This window comes from Micromesistius poutassou (assembly GCF_964030765.1).
Source record: "Micromesistius poutassou genome assembly, chromosome: 5".
Lineage (NCBI taxonomy): Eukaryota > Metazoa > Chordata > Actinopteri > Gadiformes > Gadidae > Micromesistius > Micromesistius poutassou.
In genome coordinates this window covers 7936253-7958312 of record NC_140275.1, presented here as the reverse complement: position 1 = coordinate 7958312, position 22060 = coordinate 7936253, and the positions used below count along the sequence as shown (strand labels likewise).

Here is a 22060-nt window from a genome sequence, read left to right as displayed (position 1 = left end):
TCATCACTGTTTGCGAACTAGAAGAGATATTGTATCACTGCTGTTGGGAGACATGAGTCCGCAGTCCAGCGACTGGGGACCGACTCCGGGTGTCCTGCCCATTTACAGCAGTTATAAAACGGTTTACAGAGACAGACGACGCTAAACATCAAAACAATTCCTCACATCAAAAAAAGTTTATTTGGATTTTTTTTGCATTGAAATCTACATTCATATTAGTAAGATGTAGTTTGGTGAACACCCCCCGGGTTTTCAGCAGTTTATGTTTCTTAATAATACCAACATGATACTGTCAAAATCAGTGTCCACTGAATGCCAGGCAACACAGCATATGGTGTATGAAAATTAAACAAGTGAACAGAAGAAAAAAAAAAAAGACGAAGAAGCTAGGGTAACAAATGAAAAAGGTTTTTTTTTTTTTACATTGATATATCGGTGTATGTGTGTGTATATATATATATATATATATATATATATATATATATATATATATATATATATATTTTTTTTTTTTTTATAAAAGCATATTTATCTTAAGAAGAAAAGCTTTGGAATGAAAACGTCTTAGCATGAGATCATCAAGCTGTCCCTCACACATTCAATACATATATTATCTGTTTACTATCATTTACTTCATTAGGTTCTGCCATTCATCTGCATGAATAAATGTCCTCAAAACCCACAATCCCAATCCCCAATTAAAATAAATATGAAAACAGCTGATTGGTCCATGAGGTAAAAAGTGAGATAAAAAAGGGGGGGAACAACAGAGAGCACAGAGATGGAACGAGAGCAGGCCGTTTAGAAAGGGCGATCAAAGGAATTCAGCAAAGGAAAGTATGTCCTATTTCTCACACACACACACACACACACACACACACACACACACACACACACACACACACACACACACACACACACACACACACACACACACACACACACACACACACACACACACACACACACACACACACACACACACGGGGGGGGAATGGTGGTGATATATACACTGAGACAAAGACACAGTCTGTCAATCAATACAAACATATAAGCGACCACATCAAACATAAAGCCGGAGTCCCCGGCCCGGACGCCGTCGCCATGATGCCATCCTTCTTCTCTTTGTGTTCCTTCAACTTGATAACCTTTATTCATCTCCTATGACCGACACACAGAACTGATGGAGGCGGTGGCGGTGGTGGGCGGGGCTCACTGACAAGTAGGCGTGTGTTATGTGTGTGGTGGGGGAGGGGGGAGGGGTTCATTAGCAGGCGACAACGAGACTCCCACTCCAAAAACAAAAGTGGCGACTGGCGGCGGAGAGTGTCCCCACTGCGCCTCACGTGTTTCACTTCAGCCGCGTGATTGGTTGAGCTCCGAGCAGTCAGGAGCACTTCCAGCACAAGAGGGCGGGCCTTGGGCACCTGGGAACGGGCCGTGGAGTGTTACTGTGTGGCCATGGTAGTAGTTGTAGTAGTTGTAGTAGTAGTAGTAGTAGAAGTAGTAGTATTAGTAGTGGTCGTGTCAACCCCTCCGCCAGTTAAAGTTCTGCTCAGGGTTGTCACGGAGACGCCGACGGGACGACGTGGTCGGAGGTTACCAAAGAGAGCGGGAACGTTGAGGAAGGAACGTCTTAGGAAGATATGTTTTGTTTCTTTTTTTTCTCCTTACAAACAAGCTGATCAGACTCTGCACTCAAACCTTTGTGTTTTGGATGCGGCCGTCGTTGCTGGGGTTGTGACCCGGTACATTCCAAACAGCCATCGCCCGTCCACCACCATGGCGGGTTTTGCCTCTTTTTCATACTCACTCCCCCCACAGAAACATTTTATCTGGTCCACTGTCATCATGCAAAGCAAGCCCCTTCTAGTTTCCCCAAAGCGAGTCCGTTTGCAGCCTGATTCGACACCTCTTGGTGTCTGATTGTCCGTCATTCCAAACCTCAGAAATGTACACCCCCTCTTTCTCTCTCCCTCCCCCCCTTTTTAAGAAGGATATGTCTTTCCAGGATGGCCACTTGTAAGGCTATGGAGGTATTTATTCACTGCGTCAAAGTCCTTGTGAGAGAGAGGGGCGAGAGAGAGAGAGGCGAGAGAGAGAGGGGCGAGAGAGAGAAAAAGGGTAAAGTTCAGGAAGAACACACCCTCTACGATTGATAATGTTGGCCCAATGTGGGCTCAGAAGTCCGGCCTGACCGGGTCCGGGCTTGGTGGGGTGTGGGGGGGTCTTGGTCTTGGTCCGCCCCCCTTCCACCCGGGCCACTGTGGTCCTAGTCCAGACCCCGTCCGCTTCAACGAGGATCCAGACCGGGTTGGTGTTTTCTAATTTTTTTTGCTTTTTTTTTTTTTTTTTTGAATCTTTTTTAAAGATATGGATTTCCTTTTTTTTAAAAGAGTGATTTGGAGCCCTGGTTCTCAAACTCTGTCCAGGCGTCGTTCAGCTCCATGAAGATCATCTTAGCATAGTGCTCATATGGCTTGCCGGTCGCCTAGGGAGGGGGAACAATAAAATCAATATTACATTCAGAATTAAAATAATATATTCTGAATTAACATTATAATCAGTTCATATTAGTATCAACTGACAAGACATCCTATAATATCCAAACTTAATGCCCACTTATGCTAAATAAATAACCGTTAATTCGCTCATTAATCAGATTGAGTCCGATTGGGACTCCACCATCCCCCTATGACGTTGCTGACGGTAATGAAGGAGGGGGGGGGGGGGGTTGGCGCGGGTACCTTGTCCGGGTGGACCACCAGCACGGCCTTCCTGTAGCTCCTCTTCACCTGGTCGGGGGTGACCAGGTCGGCCATGCCCACGGGCCTCCAGCGCGCCTCGCCCTCCCACAGCACCGTGTGCAGCGTGGACAGCAGGGCTCGGATGTTACGCTCCTTCCCCTCGATCCAGTCCAGGATCTGACAGCAGGGAGGGGGTTGGTAACACACAGGACTCAAACACTCACAATCATGTGGGATTGGGAGAGTGAGTTTGAGAGTAATTGTGTGTGTGTTGGAGTGTGTCTGTGTTGGAGGGTGTGTCAATGTGTGTGCGTTTGAGAGTGTTGGTGTGTGTGTTTTTTTGAGAATGAGTGTGTGTGTGTTTGTTTGTTTGAGAGTGTGTGTGTGTGTGTGTGTTTGAGAGCGAGTGTGTGTGTGTGTGTGTGTTTGAGTGAGTGTGTGCCTTGGGGTGTGTGTTTGTGAGTGTGCGTTTGAGAGCGAGTGTGTGCGTTGGTGTGTGTGTGTTTGTGAGTGTTTGTGAGTGAGTGTGTGTGTGCGAATGTGTGAATGTGCGTGTGTGTGTGCTGGCCAACAACAATCTCTACTGGCCCTCACTTCACATTGTGGTCATCAGGGGTCAGAACAGAAAACCAAAGACAAACTCCACGTTGAGTCATTTGTTTACACAAATATGAACCCTGGTGACTCGCTGGCCCTTCGCATTATTGCACCCTGCACTGGTCCACGAATGGTCCAATGGGGAGCTGTACTGTGTTGTGGTGTGGTTTTTTTGTCATAGTGTGCTGTGGCGTGGTGTGGTGTGCTGCAGTGTGTAGTGTAGTGGTGTAGTGTAGTGTAGTGTGTAGTGTAGTGTAGTGTTGTAGTGTAGTGTAGTGTAGGGTGTGGTGTGGTGGGTTGTGGTGTGGCGGTGTGGTGCGATGTGTCATAGTGTGCTGTGGTGTAGTGTAGTGTAGGGTGTGGTGGGTTGTGCTGTGGTGTGTTGTGGTGTGGTGTGTTGTGGTGGTGTGGTGTGGTGTGTTGTGGTGGTGTGTTATGGTGTGGTGCATTGTGGTGTGTTGTGGGTTGTGCTGTAGTGTGGTGTGTTGTGGTGTGGTGGGTTGTGGTGGTGTGGTGAGGTGTGGTGGGTTGTGGTGGTGGGTTGTGGTGTGGTGTGTTGTGGTGTGGTGTGGTGTGTTGTGGTGGTGTGGTGCGTTGTGCTGTGCTGTGGTGTGGTGTGGTGTGGTGCATTGTGCTGTGGTGTGGTGTGGTGCATTGTGCTGTGGTGTGGTGGGTTGTGGGTTGTGCTGTGGTGTGGTGCGTTATGGTGGGTTGTGCTGTGGTGTGTGTGTCTCCCCGGGTCACCTGTAGTTTGAGGGGGTCCATGTCCCGGGTGAGCTCCTGGCGCCGCAGCTCGGCGATGGTCTGCGGGCCCTTCCGGTCGGGCCGGGAGGCGAAGCCCTGCGTGGACAGCAGCTCCTCAAAGTCGTCCTCCTTCACCTTGGGCTTGGGCACCCCTGGCACCAGGAGGAGGAGGAGTACATAAGGAGGGGTACAACTGGGATGCCAACGTTATCACCAGCGATAACACTATGATGTAACAAAATACACTTTGTGGGCTAAAGGGCTGATTATGGTCCCACGTTCACACAACACAATGACCCCACAGACGCTTCGACGCAGTCGTGAACCTTTATGGTTCTGCGTCGGGTTAGCGGACCAATCACAGCCCTTGCTGCTGCGTTGCCTCGACGGAAGGTTCCGTAACCCCCTGGCGTTGCGTGAACGTGGGACAATAAACAGCCATTAAGAGTTCTAGCACAGGGGGAGGGGGGGCACAGGGGTGATCGCCAGGGGCCTTTGGGATACTTCTTTAGTAACGTTGTTGTGTAGGAGTGTTATAATGAGCGGTGTTGTGTCGTTGTTGTAAACTCCACTCCTTGTAGCGAGCGCAGAGGGCGAAAAGCCTGCCTCACATAATAGCCCTGCCCCTAAATGTAACAAACCTGTACCAGAAGTGAACAACAGAGGGAATTCTTTACATTGTGACCGCTCAAACAGGTCGTTTGGATTCCTCTTAAGGACAAACAGGTCAACTATGAATCCTGACGCATCGCATTGTTTCAGATCTCAAAACAGAGGCTTTGTAGGATACAGCCAGAAGACAGCAAACAATACTGTTAAATTGAATGCAGTATAGATGTGGATGAATAATGTCCTTGTCATCATGTATTTCTGTTTTGTTTATTTGTTCTGTCTGTATATGTCACCATTATGTGTTTAATGTATAGTGTATGAGTGATGTATAACTGCTGGCTGTCTCTATGTTTGTCCTGCCACCTGCCTAAGGACTGCAGACTAAAACTAGTTATTTTTACTAACTCTGGCATATTTACATGGTGTTTTTTATACAATGTTCATAAATATGCATGGCTCCTATCAAATAAACTAATAAAATAAAAAATAATAAAACAGCGAGGCTGCCACACTAACGGCCACGCTGCGTTGATGCTTTCTGGATCTTGTCTGCATTCCTACCGAAGGTGGGCCCGCGGACCCCCCGCTCCTCCCGGCCCCCGATCACACTGGAGAAGCTGAGGTTGTAGTTGGGTTTGGAGGTCTGCGTGGCCGAGGGCTGGGCCTTGGCCCCGGAGCCGGGGCCAGAGGACCCTGCAGCGCCGGCGCCCGGCCCCGACATCCAGGCCTTGTTCTGGGCCGGGCCGGGCCGGGGCGTCTGCCAGGCCGGGTTCTGCTGCGGCTTGGTGGTGGCGGAGTAGGAGGATGAGGTGGAGGAGGAGGCAGAAGCTGTCTTGGCGTTAAACGACGGACCGGATGAACCTGAAAGGAGACGCTGCAGGTTGGGATGCGTTCATACAGGGCGCCGCTTGCGGCATCTGTCAGCTGCACCTCAGGTCGACGGGTGAGGTCATGGTGAGGGGCAGCGCCACCTTCTGCTCAGAGACCACCCTGTGATGGGCAGACTCCCCCCCCCCCCCGTGGTACCGAGCTGAGCTGCTCATGGACCCATGGCCCCACCTGAACATCTCAAAAGCGTTTGTGGACTGCAGCCACAAAATATGGAATCGTGGCACCCAACTATAAGCCAATTATCAATAGAAGCCTTGGCATGTTTACTTGCGTACAATATGAATATATATATTTATATATTTTTTTTTTTATTTAATAAGAAATAAGTTTTATTCGTAATAGCAGTTTGTGGGGCGACAAATTGATCACCCGCCTGCAGCACCCTTGATGCCCACTAGAGGGTGCTGCTGCCCACAGTTTTTAATCAGCGCTCTATGCCCCATAAAGGGTCAGTGGTGTGTGGACTTAGCTAAAGCATCATAAACAGTATTTATGGAATTGATTTAAGTTGGAAACAGAGAGAGAGGGGGGCTCCTCACCTGGCAGACTGGAGCCCAGGTTCCCCAGGTCTGCGAACGGGTCAAAGCTCTGAGACTTGGCCTTGGAGAAGGAGGCCACTCCTGGAGCTGACACACACACACACACACACACACACACACACACACACACACACACACACACACACACACACACACACACACACACACACACACACACACACACACACACACACACACACACACACACACACACACACACACAATATCGCTTACTGGTCGATTCAGATACATGTGTAGAATGTGTAGACTGTGACTGTGTGTAAGAGTGGGAGTGAGTGCCACCAATAAGAGCTCCTCTCTCACCTGAACCGGGGTAAATGGGCTTACTGGGAGCGGTGCTCAGACCAGTGCCGGAGCCGCCAGACCAGTTATCCCATCCAGCCAGGAGGTCCGGCTGACTGGCAGAGGTGGTCATCTTGGGAGGCTCCTTACCGAGCGTGTCTGTTAGGAACACACACACACACACACACACACACACACACACACACACACACACACACACACACACACACACACACACACACACACACACACACACACACACACACACACACACACACACACACACAGTTTGTTACAATGCAACAACACTCAACTTTTCTAAATGATCCTAGGTAGTAGTAGTAACAAAGTCAGATGAGACCCCCCCCCCCCCCCCCCAAAGCTATTCTTTAAATACTTAAAAATATAATATTGGGGGCTGAAGTCTTACTGAGGTTGAAGAGGCTGGCGTTGTTGGAGGCGCCGGGGTGGGGCTGAGCGGGGCCGAAGCCCCCGGCCGCCCCGCCCCCGTCCGCCCCGCCCCCGTCCGCCCCCAGGAGTTCCCCGAACAGGTCCGGCCCCGAGGCCTGCCGGGACGAGGCCACGCCCTGGCCGGAGCCAGGCCCCGAGCCCATCCCGAACGGGTCGAACAGGTCCCCCATGACTGAGGGGGAGAAGAAAATAATGGATCAATAATCGTGGGTCAACAAAAAGCTATATTTGCAATAATTACTGTTATAGTTCTGAACATTTTGTTGTAAAACGGTTTGTATTGGCAGGCCGTATCAGTTCCATCGTTCAATTGATTTTCTTTGGTTATAAGAAGCTGTGTTTCCATACTTTTCTAATTGCATGCCTGAGATACCGTACATAGTGTCTTTACTAATCCCTCTTAAAGGGGCGAAAAGGGAGCCATCCTGCTCTTTTGAAACAGCAGAATGTTGAATGACGCTTCAAAATCAGGGTCAACAACGTCTCCGCCACAGAAGAGAAAGTCGGGTCGTTTACGCCACGTTTCCCCGCTCAGACCAACGGATTATGCAAAACCAGGACCAACGACGTCAGCCTTTCTGCCCACAGAGGTGACGCTGCAGACACTGTGGAGTAGGGCTGAACGACTAATCAAATTCAAATCGAAATCACAATGTAATAGAACGCGATATGCAAATCACAACGGCTGGGAGTGTTTGCAAAATTTGTTACCGTTACTGACTGGAGATCAGTAAGTTTATATTTATTTTACAATTCAATAGTAAAATAAAGATGTTATATCAATTCATCTCAACACATCGGCCTGTCCTAAAGGAAAGAGCAGTTTATATGTTGACTGCTTCCAATGTTGTGTTGGTCATACTAAAGAATGATTTATGGCCTTTTTAGTGAATAATACAGAACATAAGGAACTTAATACATTTTTAAAAATCGCATATTAAATAGCAATATTGATAAAAAATAATCTCAATAAGATTATTTCCCCAAATCGTTCAGCCCTACTGTAAAGCGGTCTTATATTTAATAAATCATTAGTACAGACAAATCCACACTAAAAACAGGCGCCGTCCTACGTTTGGGTGGGGCTGCAGCGGCGGCGCCACCAAAGAACAAGTCCTCCTGCGCCTCCCCGACGAGGCCAGCAGGGGGAGCAAACAGGTCGTTGAGGAGGTCGCTGTTACTGGAGGCCGCCTTCATCTCCCCCTGGTGAGGAGCAGAGGAGGAGGAGGAGGAGGCGTTGGCGGCGGAGGAGGAGGAAGTGGCCGGTGCCCTGGGGTCAGAGTTCAGGCCCAAGAGGTCGGCGGTGTCGCTGGAGGGAGACTCTTGGGGAATGGGAGCGGGGGTCTGGGAGGAAGGGGGAGAGAGTCGGTTGTGTTGGTTATGTAGTCGGTTGTGGCTTGTGAACGGGGGTCCGATTCCCGCTCTCATTGGAACTCCACAATGAGGCACAGATACACTGAGGATCAACATCTAAAACACCAGGTTTCTAGCGATTCTAGGCGGAAACATAAATGATCACATTCGTCTGATCTTTCCTCACGATCCGCTAGCTGCCCACCCCATAAGCAGGCCGTCAAAAAAACGTGTCTCTGTAGGCAGCCTGTGCTCCGAGATCGTACACAAAAACAAATGGTACTACCAACCACTCAAAACCAAAATAAATGGTATTCCAACCAATCACTGACAAGCGGTGGGTGTTGTGGGGTTTTGCGCTGCGTTCAGTATCGTTTTTACTGGATGCACGAAACACGGAAGGGAGGGGCAAGCTGGCTCTGTTTGTTTGGGATCTCGCTTCAAATACCAACAGAAGTGACGCCCAACATCGCTGATACAACCTTAAGCATATTAATAAGCGCTAAAGAACGAGACTTTGAGCTCCTGTCCAGTTTCCCGGTCAGGGCTCCATTCTGATTGGCCAGTGAACATATGATGCTCGGGGTGCCTTTAGAGCCTTTAACTTTTGAGATGTCCCTCCATCAGGAGATCTGGGGCCTACCTGGAAGTCGGCATCAAACAGCGGCTCGCTGGGGTCCCGAGACAGGGGCTCCCCGCTGGGCCCCGAGTAGGAGTAGGACTCCACCTCTGATTGGTCACTGAGGTCATCGTGGTCATCCAGAGTCCCACCTCCCTGGCTGTCAGAGCCTTCTGGGTTGCCACTGATATCTGGCAACAAAAGAATTGAAAATAGACCAAAGGTCATGATCCGATGAACAATACACTGACAATGCACGACCAGCAACTGTGGTTTAAGTGACTTTCCCAGAGTCCCCTTGGACAGAAGTTTCCATAGGTCACCTTTCCATTAGCCCCCAGGTGGTGACCGTACAAACTTCTCTACAACCCAGCCGGAATGACGGCCCAACCGCAAACACCATGATTGTACGGTTGTTATTATTAATAATAATAATAATAAAATGATCATTAATCAATAATATTATTATTGTGCGGGTGGGCGGCAGTAGCCTGGGATGGAGAGCGAGTTGACTTATAAGCGGAAGGTTGCTAGTTCGATCCTCGAGGAGTCCCTGAGCAAGACGCCTCACCCTGACTGCTCTCGCCGCGTGTCGTTGACTCGTCGCTGTGTGTTGAAAATGGTCACTTTGGATAAAAGCGTCTGCTAAATGCCCTACATTTAAATCTATAAGGTTTCATTTAGATGTAATGTATAATGTTATGAGGCTGATTTGGTGGTGAACTGGTCTCAACGTCGTATGAAGACATTAGATCAACTCATAGAGCAGCAGAGGGGGGGGGGAGGGGGGGGGGGGGTGGTGGTGGTGGTGTCCGGGCGCTACCTTCCCAGTCCAGCGTCTGGAAGAAGTGGTTGGCGTTGGAGTCGGTGGGGGACTCGGGGTCCGCCGGGGGGGCCGGCTCCTCCGGGGTCTGGGCAGCGGGCTGGGGGGACTCTGAGTGGTAGAAGGCCGAGGACCCGGGCTGGCGGGGGAGTTCTGGTTTACCTGGAGGGGGAGGGGGAGAGCCGTGAGACCCGGCATTAACTCAACACACTTACCTTTAGGGGCATTTAGCAGACGCATTTATCCAAATAAGTACATTTGTCAGAAGAAGGAGAAACAATATACCGCTGTCGGTACAGTAACTGTGTGTCGGTACAGTAACTGCGTAACCAAAAGACACGTTTCGCCTGTTCGTGCGAACAGGCGAATGTTGCCACGCGACAAATCTAAATCTGTCGCTGTGCAGTTATGTGTGCAGTTATGTCAGGCGAACTTGTCGTGCAGCGAATTTTGTCTGACAACATCTTTTGCCCGCTGTTACGTCCCCCTGGTAACTCTTACCATGGCGGTCAGGGAAGGTGTCCTTCCCCTGTGTGGTGGGGGAGGCGCTGCTTGCCTACTTGGGCCATTTGGCTCTTCCCTTTCTGCAGCAGGTGCACCTGATTGGCCTGATTGGCCTATAAAAGGAGGAAGACATCCAGCCTGTCTGTCTCTCGCTGCCTGCGTGACAGCAGCTGCTGCTGCCAACCCTTTTCTTCTTTATTTTGGTTTTGTTGCACATTCCCATTACACCAGTCCATAACACATTACACATAGTTAAGCTGCCATCTACACTGATACTTAATTTCCTTGTTAGGGCCTTTATTTTTAAATAAATATACAAAAACTTGTTCACTGCGTGTCTCCCAATTTGTTATGTCATGCTTGAGCCATGCGGTCATAACACCCGCCAACGGTGCTTTATGCCAATTCATTCTCATCAACCATGGCCGAAATAACCACCATTGCATGTCTTTATCTGTTGTGGAAGAGGGAGAGACGTCGGAATGCCCGTCGTTTATGGGTTAATAATATAATCCGGAGGCGCACACCGCTTTGTGCCGTGATATTATATATATGTTTATATTATATAGATATTTATTAGGGGTGTAACAAAAACCGATTTGAATCTGAAAATCGATTTCGATTTAAAAGATGCAAATCTTCTGAATCGAATCGTTCCATTTAAAAAATGTATCGTTCCTGAATCGTATCGTACCCCATGTATCGAGATATGCATCGAATCGTCTTTTATTGGAGAGATACACACCCCTAACAAATACACTTCTTCTCTAGTCTTTAATAAATCTTTTTGAAGGAAATGCTACATTTACAAGTTAATTCATTTAGTTAAATGATTGTCTACTTTCAACAAGAAATCCATTGCATCATACCCTCTCGAATTGAGCCGTGCCACATCGAATCGAAATCCTTCTGAATCGAATCGTTCCATTTTTAAAATTTATCGTTCCTGAATCGTATCGTACCCCGTGTATCGAGATACGCATCGAATCGTCTTTTATTGGAGAGATGCACACCCCTAATATTTATATATTATATATATAATATCATATAATATTATATATAGATAGAGCTCCGGGAGTCGCAAACGGCAACGATCACTTTCTCCTCCAAGCTGCGTTCACTGCGGAGTGCAGGTTGGCCCGGCCGGTTGAACGCTGATTGGCTGTTTTACGTTACTCCACCCACGTTACCCACAGGGAGTGAACGTTGATTGGCTGTCTCATGCGAATGCCGCGGAAAAGTTAAAATATTTCAACTTCAGCAAATTTGTCGCGCCGCACTCCTCGTGAACGCGCTCGCCGTTCACGTGGAAAAGTGTCGCGCTGTCAATCAAATCTTGTCGCGGGTTTCGGCGACAAAAGTTTTTGCCCAATTCGCGTCTCTACGTTGACTCTGTATTGAAACGTGTCGCGCCGTCGCGTTTGGTGTGAACACACAGTAAGGATGTTCATAGAACCAAGTGCAAAGCACTAACAATCGCTAGGTTAACCCACTCCCAGTATACAACAAAGATAGCAAGGACACAACACCACTCCCATTTTAGATAACCACTCTGGCTCCATGTTGACCCTCCCCCCCCGCATTGCTGCACCACTTGGTGTTGACACATTTTTTAGAGGCAGGGTCAGGGGTCAGGGGTCAGGTAGCCTGGCGGACCACACTAGGAGCTCCGGGGGGGGGGTTCGTCCTACCAAACTTGCTGAGGATCTCCTGCTGCTCATCTCGGGAGGAGAATAGGATCTTGGGGTTGAGCCCCTTGGTCTGGAAGCTGTCCCAGGGCGGGGGCTTGCTGCTGGGCTGGTCCCGGGCCTCCACCTCGATGTCCAGCTGCACCTGGAACAGGTCCGGGTACTTCTCCTGGATGTCACACGCGTCCAGGTCGTACCTACACACACACACACACACACACACACACACACACACACACACACACACACACACACACACACACACACACACACACACACACACACACACACACACACACACACACACACACACACGTTAAGAAAGTGTCCATTGGCTCACATCACTATAATAACGCAAGTTCTTGTAGCAGTTTGAGCTCTTACTTGGCAAACTTGACAGTGGTGGCGTTCCTGGGAACGAAACCGGTGTGAAACTGGATCTGAAACATCTTCATTGACGCCATCTGAAGAAAAACAACGACATCCGCCGGAGAAAAACAATGTCAGGACCGCAGAGTCGCTCACCAGCTTCCGCAAACGACCCAAAACCCTAACCCAGTCTCTTATTTGTCTGTTGCACTATTGTTTGTTGTACGTCCTGGCACTTAATGAACGCACTTAATGCAGGTTGTATTCATTCATTGTACTTAATTGTGTAGCATGTACTTAATTGTGTTGTGCAGTTGTGTAGCATCTGCAGTAGCTAGCTATCACTGCTGTATACGGGGAATGGGGTTAGCCTGGCGATTGTTAGTACTTGCACTTGGTTCTACGAACATCTTTACTGTACCGACGGCGATATATTGTTTCACTTCTTATGACAAATGTACTTATTGTAAGTCGCTTTGGATAAAAGCTAAATTCCGTAAATGTAGAAAACGGTCCTTTATCGTCATATTGGTCACAATCATGAATGAACCTCATCTTTGGTTCTGTTACTGCGGCTCTGACCCCTGCCACTGAACAGTGTGTGGAGTGCAGGTCTGAGCTCGACGTGTGTGTGTGGAGTGCAGGTCTGAGCTCGACGTGTGTGTGTGTGTGTGTGTGTGTGTGTGTGTGTGTGTGTGTGTGTGTGTGTGTGTGTGTGTGTGTGTGTGTGTGTGTGTGTGTGTGTGTGTGTGTGTGTGTGTGTGTGTGTGTGTGTGTGTGTGTGTGTGTGTGTGTGTGTGTGCTTTGAGGCCACCGCCCCAACACTACACACCAACACCCAGCTGTAGCATGTAGAACGTATCCAACAACGATCCGACAGGTTGGTCAACTATGGCACACTTTTGACAAGAAGTCTGTTGGGGCAGTGTGCTAGCATCTTTAAACTGAAGTTATAGTGGCCGTGATGCTCCATTCGTAAACTTCACCGACAGTCACAACCAGACTGTGATTGGCCGCCACAATGGTGTGGGTCATCATGTCTAATGATTTGCATGCCTGCATTTGTGTGTGTGTGTGTGCCTGTGCGTTGGTGTGTGTGTACCTTAGCCTGCAGACGTCCTCCCAGTGTGGACCGCGCGTGGTAGATGACCACCAGGACATCTCCCTGGACCGTCACGTTGAGGGGGATCTCTGCACAACCATCCTCGCTCTTATAATCCCTGCAGGGGGGGGGGGGGGTGGGGGGAATCACAATGGAAACACTTGACTGTGATACTAAAGTATGAGTCAAGCCCTTTTTCACTGTATACATTTGATGTAATATTATTCTATCCTTTTTCAATCTTAACATTTGTCTCCTATCTAACTATGTGCTGCAGATTTATAAATGAGAGTTTCCAATGCCAATAATAAATCAGTTGACGTTGTGAGAGGGGAGAGCGAGGGACAGGGAGAGCGAGGGACAGGGAGACCGAGGAAGACGAGGCCCAGAGAGTTTCAGTGTGTGTGTGTGTGTACAGCTTCACGGTGCTAGACCGTGCGCGTGTTTCCACGGCAGTAGGAGGGCCGTGTGCGTGCGTAGCCTCACCTCATGCGGTCGTACTCCTGTGAGGTGGTGAGGACCCTCTGGTCGCCCACGTACACCTCGCAGAAGGGCCGGCAGCCGTTGCGCTGCTTGTTGAAGAGGGGCACGGGCGTCATGGTGATGGAGTGGATCACTATGGGCTTGCTGTGGGGCGTGATGGGCTCCTCCGCCATCATGTCGCACATGTACTCGATGTACCTGCAGGTCACCGCGGAAACACACCCAACAACCAATCACGGACCAGGACGGGGGGGGGGGGGAAGTAGCCCGTGAAACACAGCATATCCAGAGGGAGCGATCCCTGACGAGTGACACTGTAAAGAATAGTGCCTGTATGTGCATTGTATTGCATGTCCAGTGCATGCATGTGTGCGTACCTCTTATGAGTACGTTTGTGCGTGCATGCGTGCCTGTGTACATGTTGTGCGAGCGGGTGGGTGTGTGCTTGGATGCATGTGTGTGTACCTCTTGTGTGAGTGTGTTTGTCTGTGCGTGCATGTGTATATACCTCGTGTGTGTGTGTGTGTGTGTGTGTGTGTGTGTGTGTGTGTGTGTGTGTGTGTGTGTGTGTGTGTGTGTGTGTGTGTGTGTGTGTGTGTGTGTGCGTGCGTGCGTGCGTGCATGCGTGTGCGTACCTCTTGTGTGAGGCGGAGATGCCGGGCGGGCAGCGCTTCATGGAGAACATGTAGACGGCGGCCTCGGCGGTGCTGAACAGCCGGCAGAAGCACAGGAAGGAGCACACGGCCACTGCCGAGGCAGCCCGGCCGTCCTGCGTTGACAGAGGGGACCGCGTTACTCAGTAGGCCCCGGGGCCCCCGTACGTTCTGTAGGCCCCGGGGCCCCCAAGAGGGTTACAGTCTCAACACCGCTGCCAAACACAACGGGAGGTACCGTAGTTAATCTTTCAATACAGGACTGGCCCTTTCTCAGTCTTGAGACTCGTTCTCAACAAGAAACACACGTGGGCACGCGGGGACGTTTTGGAACACAAAGCTGTTTTCGAAACACACACCTTGTTCTAGGGCTGCTCCATTTTGGAAAAAATGAGAATCACGATTTTATTGGTCAAGATTGAAATCACGATTCTTCAAACAATTTTTTTTGAGTTTGAAAATAAAATGCATTTAACTTGTCCTTAAACTTCAGAATAAAAAAAATAAATAAATAAATTATCAAAAGAATCGTTCCAACTCGATTTTATTAATTTGGAGATTTGACCCAAGAATCGAAATTGTGATCAAAATTAGATTAATTGCACAGCCCTACCTTGTTCCCGTCGCTACCACCTACAGTTTGGACTACTCTAGTTTTAGTAGTGGACTGTTTTACAGAGGGATCGTTAATATGCGTTCTGGTCTAGAGCAGTAGTACAGTTCAATACTATTACTACTGTAGCAATGCTACCCAGGTGACTTTTATTATGCTCCTCCAGACACTCCTCTTGTGCACACTGATAACTCAATGTGCAACAGGTGTGCAGCCTCACTGCTTAGACCAGCCATCATCCACACACTCCCACAACTACCCTGGTACTATAGTACCATATAAAGTATATTAGTAGTGTATTTATAGTTTGACGAGTTAAGTGGGGTCGACCAAATGAACTGATAACATTGATTACCCAAAGTAAAGATCCCAAATCAGAGTGTTTGAGTGGAACCGTGAGCAGAACAGCAGTGTGGTTCAGCAGTAAGGATATATCCCTGGATCAGTAGGTCATTTAGGAGAGGAGTAGGCCACCCACCAGACAGTGTGGTTCAGCAGTAAAGTCCCTGGATGAGTACGTTATTTATGAGAGGAGTAGTGCAATACTCCTGGATCCGTAGGTTATTTAGGAGAGGAGTGGGCCACCCGCACCCACAGTGTGGTTCAGCAGTAATACCCCTGGATCAGTACATTCGTTTGGAGAGGAGTACCCACCAGGCAGTGTGGTTCAGCAGTAATACCCCTGGATCAGTACATTCGTTTGGAGAGGAGTACCCACCAGGCAGTGTGGTTCAGCAGTAATACCCCTGGATCAGTACATTCGTTTGGAGAGGAGTACCCACCAGGCAGTGTGGTTCAGCAGTAATACCCCTGGATCAGTACATTCGTTTGGAGAGGAGTACCCACCAGGCAGTGTGGTTCAGCAGTAATACCCCTGGATCAGTACATTTGTTTGGAGAGGAGTACCCACCAGGCAGTGTGGTTCAGCAGTAATACCCCTGGATCAGTACATTCGTTTGGAGAGGTACCCACCAGGCAGTGCACGATGCAGATGTTCCTCTGGTCCTGCTTGAGCCACAGGTGCATGTTCTTACACACGCTGTACAGACTGCGCAGGTTGGGGGCTCGCCGGACTTGCCAGTTACACTCCGACACCTGCGTGTGCACACACACACAAACACACCCTTTAAATACAACTTTGTACACTATCATATGGCGACATATTACCTAGAGATCTAGACACACACCACGCCCCTCATAAATGTTTTTTTTTTTAGCACATAATGCTGACACACACACACATGAATAAATAAACATAGATTTATAACCAAGCCCGTAATGCTGACACAGACACCCACCCTGTTGTGGAAGCGTGCGGAGCGGTAGGAGCGCTTGGAGAGGTTGTAGACGGCGTAGTGGCCGGCGTGACGCGAATCCAGGAACAGGCGCACCTCCTCGATGTTGTTCTTGATGGCCGACTCCACGCCCTCGGCCGGGAACGACATTACTGCACACACACACACACACACACACACACACACACACACACACACACACACACACACACACACACACACACACACACACACACACACACACACACACACACACACACACGTGTGTTAAAGTGGGATGAGGTGAATGCTGATCACGAGAGAATCCTGGGAGTTCCCCGGGTCCATTAAGGGGCCGTTACTCTGGACCTGTGAGCACCTCTGATGCAGCAGAGTTACCACAGCCCAGGTCCTGAGAGGGGAATACACTTTAATTACTTTCCTACGATCACAGTGCCGAAAACATTGCAGAATTATCCGTCTTCCTAAAGTCATTATCTGGTTGTGTTGTGACTGACACTCATTTTGGAAGCTATTACAAGTGTATTCCTCCCACATGAACAGGAGCTAGGCTACTGTCACCATGCAAATCAATGGAAGCGGCTAATGCAAATGCTAACAACTTTTCTGCAAGACAGGAAAATGCCAACATACATAAAATAACAATATCCATTTGAACTGTGATGCTTGTTATGATGCTCATGAAAGCAGCCACAGCTTTACTGTGTTTCCTCTCCAGGTTTCTTCCTCTGGCTTTACAGGAGTTTCTCCTGGTCCTTTATGGGGTGTCGTATAATGTGGCCTGTGAAGCCCTCTGAGACTGGAACTGGGATCAGGAATCATATTGAGTTGGTGAGCAGGGTGCATCTCCCTCATTATTATCAGCAACCCCTGATGGAGTCCTACCTGCTATTCTGGATGTGATGTAGGATATGTCCAGGTCTCCTTTGGCGTAGCTGGGAATCAAATAGAAACAACAGTTGTAAAGGAGCGGGGTCTAGAACCAGCAGAACAAACAGACACACACAGGGAGACGACTCAAAAGGCCTCGGTCACACTCGCTATCGGATCTCAAGGACGCTATTTCAACACCCGAGGCTTGAACGCGAACAGTATGTGATCAAATCCATTTTTCCAGCGGATTATGGAAATGACTAGTGAATGACTTATTGCTTAAGCTGTTGTGTGTTCAGATTGTGTAGTGTCTACAACAAGTGTGGCATTCAGGAGAGATATGTGAGATGAGATTTTAAAGGAATTATGTAATATGAAACCCTTTAGTGCGGAGACAAACCGGAATCGGGACCTAAACCCGATCGGGGAGCGTCTACACCAGACAGTTGGTGCGTCCAGGAGAATCCAATCCCAAAAGTGTGACCGAGATCACTCACATGCCAAACAGTAGGACTGCTTCATCGTGTGCTTGAGTCTGTATTAGATTTAGTAGCTAAAACCACCTCTGCATGAAATGCGCAATTAATGCATCAGCGGATACACACAATTAATGGACTTGTTATGCATTGCAAAATTAACATTTTGTGTTAATTGAAACGTGCAAAATACATGAGGGTGGCAGTAAAGGGCTGATTATGGTCCCACATTCACGCAACGCAAGGGGGTTATGGACCCCTTACATCCTTGTGGACCCTCCTTGCGTCCACCGCAAGGGCCTGACGTGCGCCTCCCAAAAAATGTAACCTGCCGCTGAGGCGACGCAGCCGCAAGGGCTGTGATTGGTCCGCTAACGTAAACCCGCTAAGGTTCACGACGAAGTCGAAGCGTCTGCGGGGTCATTGCGTTGCGTGAACGTGGGACCATAATCAGCCCTTTAGTGGGTGTCTCGTGTATACGACCGGTACACTTGAACGGACAACAGTCAGTCCATTGAGATGCCAAATGTAAATCAAAACCTAACTTGAGTCTCTATACCTTCAAACTCTACCCAAGTCAACCCTCATAATATAAAGTGATGCTCTGGGTTGAACCAATGTTGACCTCAGAACCTAATAACCACACTGTGATTACAATTGAAAATATAATATCTATCCATTAACCAATACTTATTTTCTTTGCTCACAATACAAGTGTGGCGATATTCAACTCAACTCTGGAGACAGTCCCATTGATCCAGGGATAAAACCAACTTTTCTTAAATAAAGCACTAGGTGTCTTGCTGTACCTGTTGAGTTCATCCATGAGTTGATGCTGATGGTATGAGTGATGGTTAGGGAAGGGTGCTGGTGAAATGGGGGGTGGGGATTTATATCTAGTCTAGCTTTCAGGATCCATTCAGAACTCATCCATTCAATTCACTCGTTTCATTCACTTTGGTTAATGTGTTCATTTATTCACTCGTGGTGAACAAATGCCCTCTTGTGAGTATAGTCACTGATTGGTCGATTCGACAACGGTTAGGAGCCGACAAGCGATGCTGATGGGACATAACATGTAAGTATTATTGACTCTCGAACCCACACCCACACACACGCACACGGGGAGGGGGGGGGGGGGGGGGGTGCTCTGCAGCAGCCCACCCATATTTACCTTGGGTTGCTAGGTGACGGGCCATGAGCGATGGGTGTGCGAGAGGGGGCAGAGAACAACAAACGACAAAATAAAACGAAACAAGAACAGAACAAGCAAAACAACAGCACAGATGGATGGCCGAGATGAAACCGTGAGCGCGGCCACCATGGAGGGCTATAACGAGGAGGAGGCGGCCCAGAGGACAAAGGCCACTCTATGCCTTGCCATGAGCATCTGGTCTTATTTAAAAAGACCTGGAAGTGACCGCCCATGTATGGCATTGCAACCACGCTTGTAGTCTGTTGGAGCACAGCTAGACAGAGCCAGACGTTGTTGGCATTGCCATGAGCCACATTTGGGATTTGTCATGAAGTCTGGTGAATTCCGTAGAGGAATAACATGGAGGAATTCCTTTGAAGGTGGAGCGAGAGGCGTGACTGGAAGAGAAGGAGGAGCCGGGTCACCGCTGTAACTCACCTGGCCACTGATTGGATGACCTTAGAGGAGGTGTCTTTGATATTGGTCAGGAAGCGTTCTGTCCCGCCCTTTAGAATGTCCAGGAAGCCACTCGCTGATTGGTCAGGATCATACACACCTAGCATTACGGAGGAATACAAAAGAAAAACTCAATAAATATTCAAGAAACCTATATTATATTATACCAATGTATAACAAACATAACAATTATACAATTACAACAATTATGAAAAATCCTACTTTTGGAAAGTGAAATGAATTGATAATAATATAGCATTATTTTTGTTTCAGAACTTTTTATAGTGCTATGAGCAACAGTCACGAGAAAGTGATAAACACAATCTGCCACCAACAGATGGCAGCGCAACCAAGCAGCGATCCTCTTAGTCAACAAGTGGTCATGTGCGCGCGTGCGTGCGTGTGCGTGTGTATGTGTGTGTGTGTGTGAAATGGTGAACCAAAACAAAACAAACTGCATTCATTCCCATCCCGACATATATTTCAGGAGGCCAATCACAAGTTCATGATGATCAGTTAAATGAATGAGAAGACGTTTGTCACGGTCTGTTGATTTAGATCACAGGGATGTGCCCCTCTCGGAGTACATTAACTCTTACAGTCAGCACCGGGGCTGCAACTAAACATTACTATCAAAGTTGATAGGCCAACTATCGAAGATATTTGCGATTAATCAATTCATCTTTTAGTCTATCAAATTTAACATTTAATAAATGATGACCGAATTATGAACTAGTTTGTTAACTAGTATGTAGCTAGAGAAATGCGGCAAATGCTGGAGATGGCACTGTGGAAAGGTTCTAAAAACAAGATACAACAGCGCTCATATTGGTGGAGAGCCTTAGCCCAATGCTTGTGACTCCACCTGCACCGCTGGCAGCGGCTGCTCATCTTTGTGCACTTTACAGGCGCCACTGTCATGACACACACCACCGCTACGCCCATGGGCATTGCCCAGCTTGCTTCTGGTCTTGAAAAAAAAACTCTATAAAAACACTACTAAACCAGTAGTATTAGTAGTATTCATATTTTATGCCAGCTTATTCAGAGGAAACTCAATTCTTTGGGGCTGTGGCTACCCACAATGCCGCTGTTCAGACTTAGAAAAATCTTGTCATTTAGTCGCGCGTGCGTGTGTTAGCCTGGTTCCGCCCGCTTCTGTACTTCCGTCTGGGAGTGCTGTATGTTCGAATGAACAGGAGGCGCGGCCTGAAAACAGTGACGTACAGGTCGTGCGCGAGTTTCAGTTGTAGTCAAACGAATACCAGGAAGCAGCAGGAAGACCATGGAGAAAGCTATTCGGTCTGTTGCGGAAACTCTGCCGAATATAGATACATTAAAGCCAGATTTTTTTTTTGTTGGTGGTCAAGATGTTGTGGCGCTTCTTCCCACGGAATTCGGGAAAAGTTGAATTTTCCAGCTGGCTCCGTTAGTGGTGAAGGAGTTTGATAAGCATGAAATACGTCATGACCAAACGTTAGCGATTGGTTAAGGCAGATCCGGAGTGGCACTCGGCAGAGCCAACAGGTTTTAAACTTCAACAGCACCCGCCTTCAAGTGAGAAATCGTTTGTCTCTATAGCAGTTCTAGACCATCGGTATGAATGAAATGAGTACGAAGGTCTAGTTAGGACTAGGCTATGCGTGTGTGTGTGTACACTCTGGGACTGTGGGGGTCCAACTAGATGACTAATTGCGTGGCTTCCTGGGAGCGGTGTATGTGCACACGTGTGTGTGTGTGTGTGCATGTGTGTGTGTGTTCAAGTCATTAGGCCTTTTCATTGAAGGCCTTTACACCCAATCAGAAATGACGTGGTGGTGACTCGCCCACAGGAGCAGATGAGACGTGATTAATGCCAAACAGCACCTCCAATTTGGGCTCCTCAGATTGAGTCGACAACAACTCTGCACAGGTTCAGACGGCCGATCAAAACACATCACACTCAAACTCAACAGCGCACACACAAACTCATCGGGCCTCACACACACACACAAACCCATCGGAGCTGCCTCACACACACAAACCCATCGGGGCTCACACACACACAAACCCATCGGAGCTGCCTCACACACACAAACCCATTGGGGCTGCCACACACACACACACACACACACACACACACACACACACACACACACGGCGGGGAGGGGGGGGGGGGGTGTTACCTGCGTTGTTCTGCAGGTTGTGGATCTGCGTGGGCGGTGGTGCGCCGTTGTTCCCGAAGCCCCCATTCTGCTCCATCAGCTGCAGACATTCATAACCATCAAACTGCGGCCGCCAGCAGTGGTACGCTCCCAGCACGCTCATGGCGGCGCCGCAGCGCATGCACAGCGATGGGACGGCTAAACCAGGCTAACATAAGGCAGGAGACACTCCGGAGATGGGGGGGGCCACCCCGGTTCCCAAATCCAGGAGATTTAAAAAAAACTAAAACGGCAAATTTTTTAATGGAAAATTACATGGCTATTTTCGGCCCCATCGAGGTTAATTGATCCAAAGGAGGAGCGTGTGGAGGAGGGTTTAGTAGGACGAGGTCATCCCGACCCGACACAGTGAAGACGGGGGGAAGGAAAACATTAACATCCCTGCAAACGATGAGGAAGATTCAGCATTCCGTTTAAAAGAAAAACGTTCCGCATAGAAGGCCAGGTTGA

General features: G+C 48.6%; 1 protein-coding gene across 2 annotated transcripts in view; it reads right to left on the bottom strand.

Annotated features, from left to right (window-relative positions):
• Nucleotides 1–478: 478 nt before the first annotated feature.
• gak (cyclin G associated kinase) overlaps nt 479–22060 on the bottom strand; it is a 34522-nt gene continuing 12940 nt past the window's right edge. Inside the window, exons 10-29 of one of the 2 annotated variants that reach the window (XM_084467762.1) lie at nt 21572–21650; nt 19389–19506; nt 17292–17341; nt 16410–16558; nt 16084–16206; nt 14481–14614; nt 13849–14043; nt 13363–13480; nt 12276–12355; nt 11895–12088; nt 9700–9861; nt 8901–9067; nt 7978–8248; nt 6864–7076; nt 6455–6592; nt 6131–6217; nt 5262–5561; nt 4089–4240; nt 2748–2924; nt 479–2491 (exon numbers count right to left, since the gene is read on the bottom strand). In XM_084467762.1, coding sequence (XP_084323888.1) covers nt 2390–2491; nt 2748–2924; nt 4089–4240; nt 5262–5561; nt 6131–6217; nt 6455–6592; nt 6864–7076; nt 7978–8248; nt 8901–9067; nt 9700–9861; nt 11895–12088; nt 12276–12355; nt 13363–13480; nt 13849–14043; nt 14481–14614; nt 16084–16206; nt 16410–16558; nt 17292–17341; nt 19389–19506; nt 21572–21650 — 3009 coding nt within the window. In that variant the 3' untranslated portion in view covers nt 479–2389. The remainder of the gene's footprint in view (nt 2492–2747; nt 2925–4088; nt 4241–5261; nt 5562–6130; nt 6218–6454; nt 6593–6863; nt 7077–7977; nt 8249–8900; nt 9068–9699; nt 9862–11894; nt 12089–12275; nt 12356–13362; nt 13481–13848; nt 14044–14480; nt 14615–16083; nt 16207–16409; nt 16559–17291; nt 17342–19388; nt 19507–21571; nt 21651–22060) is intronic. The other variant, XM_084467763.1, reaches the window with a different exon arrangement.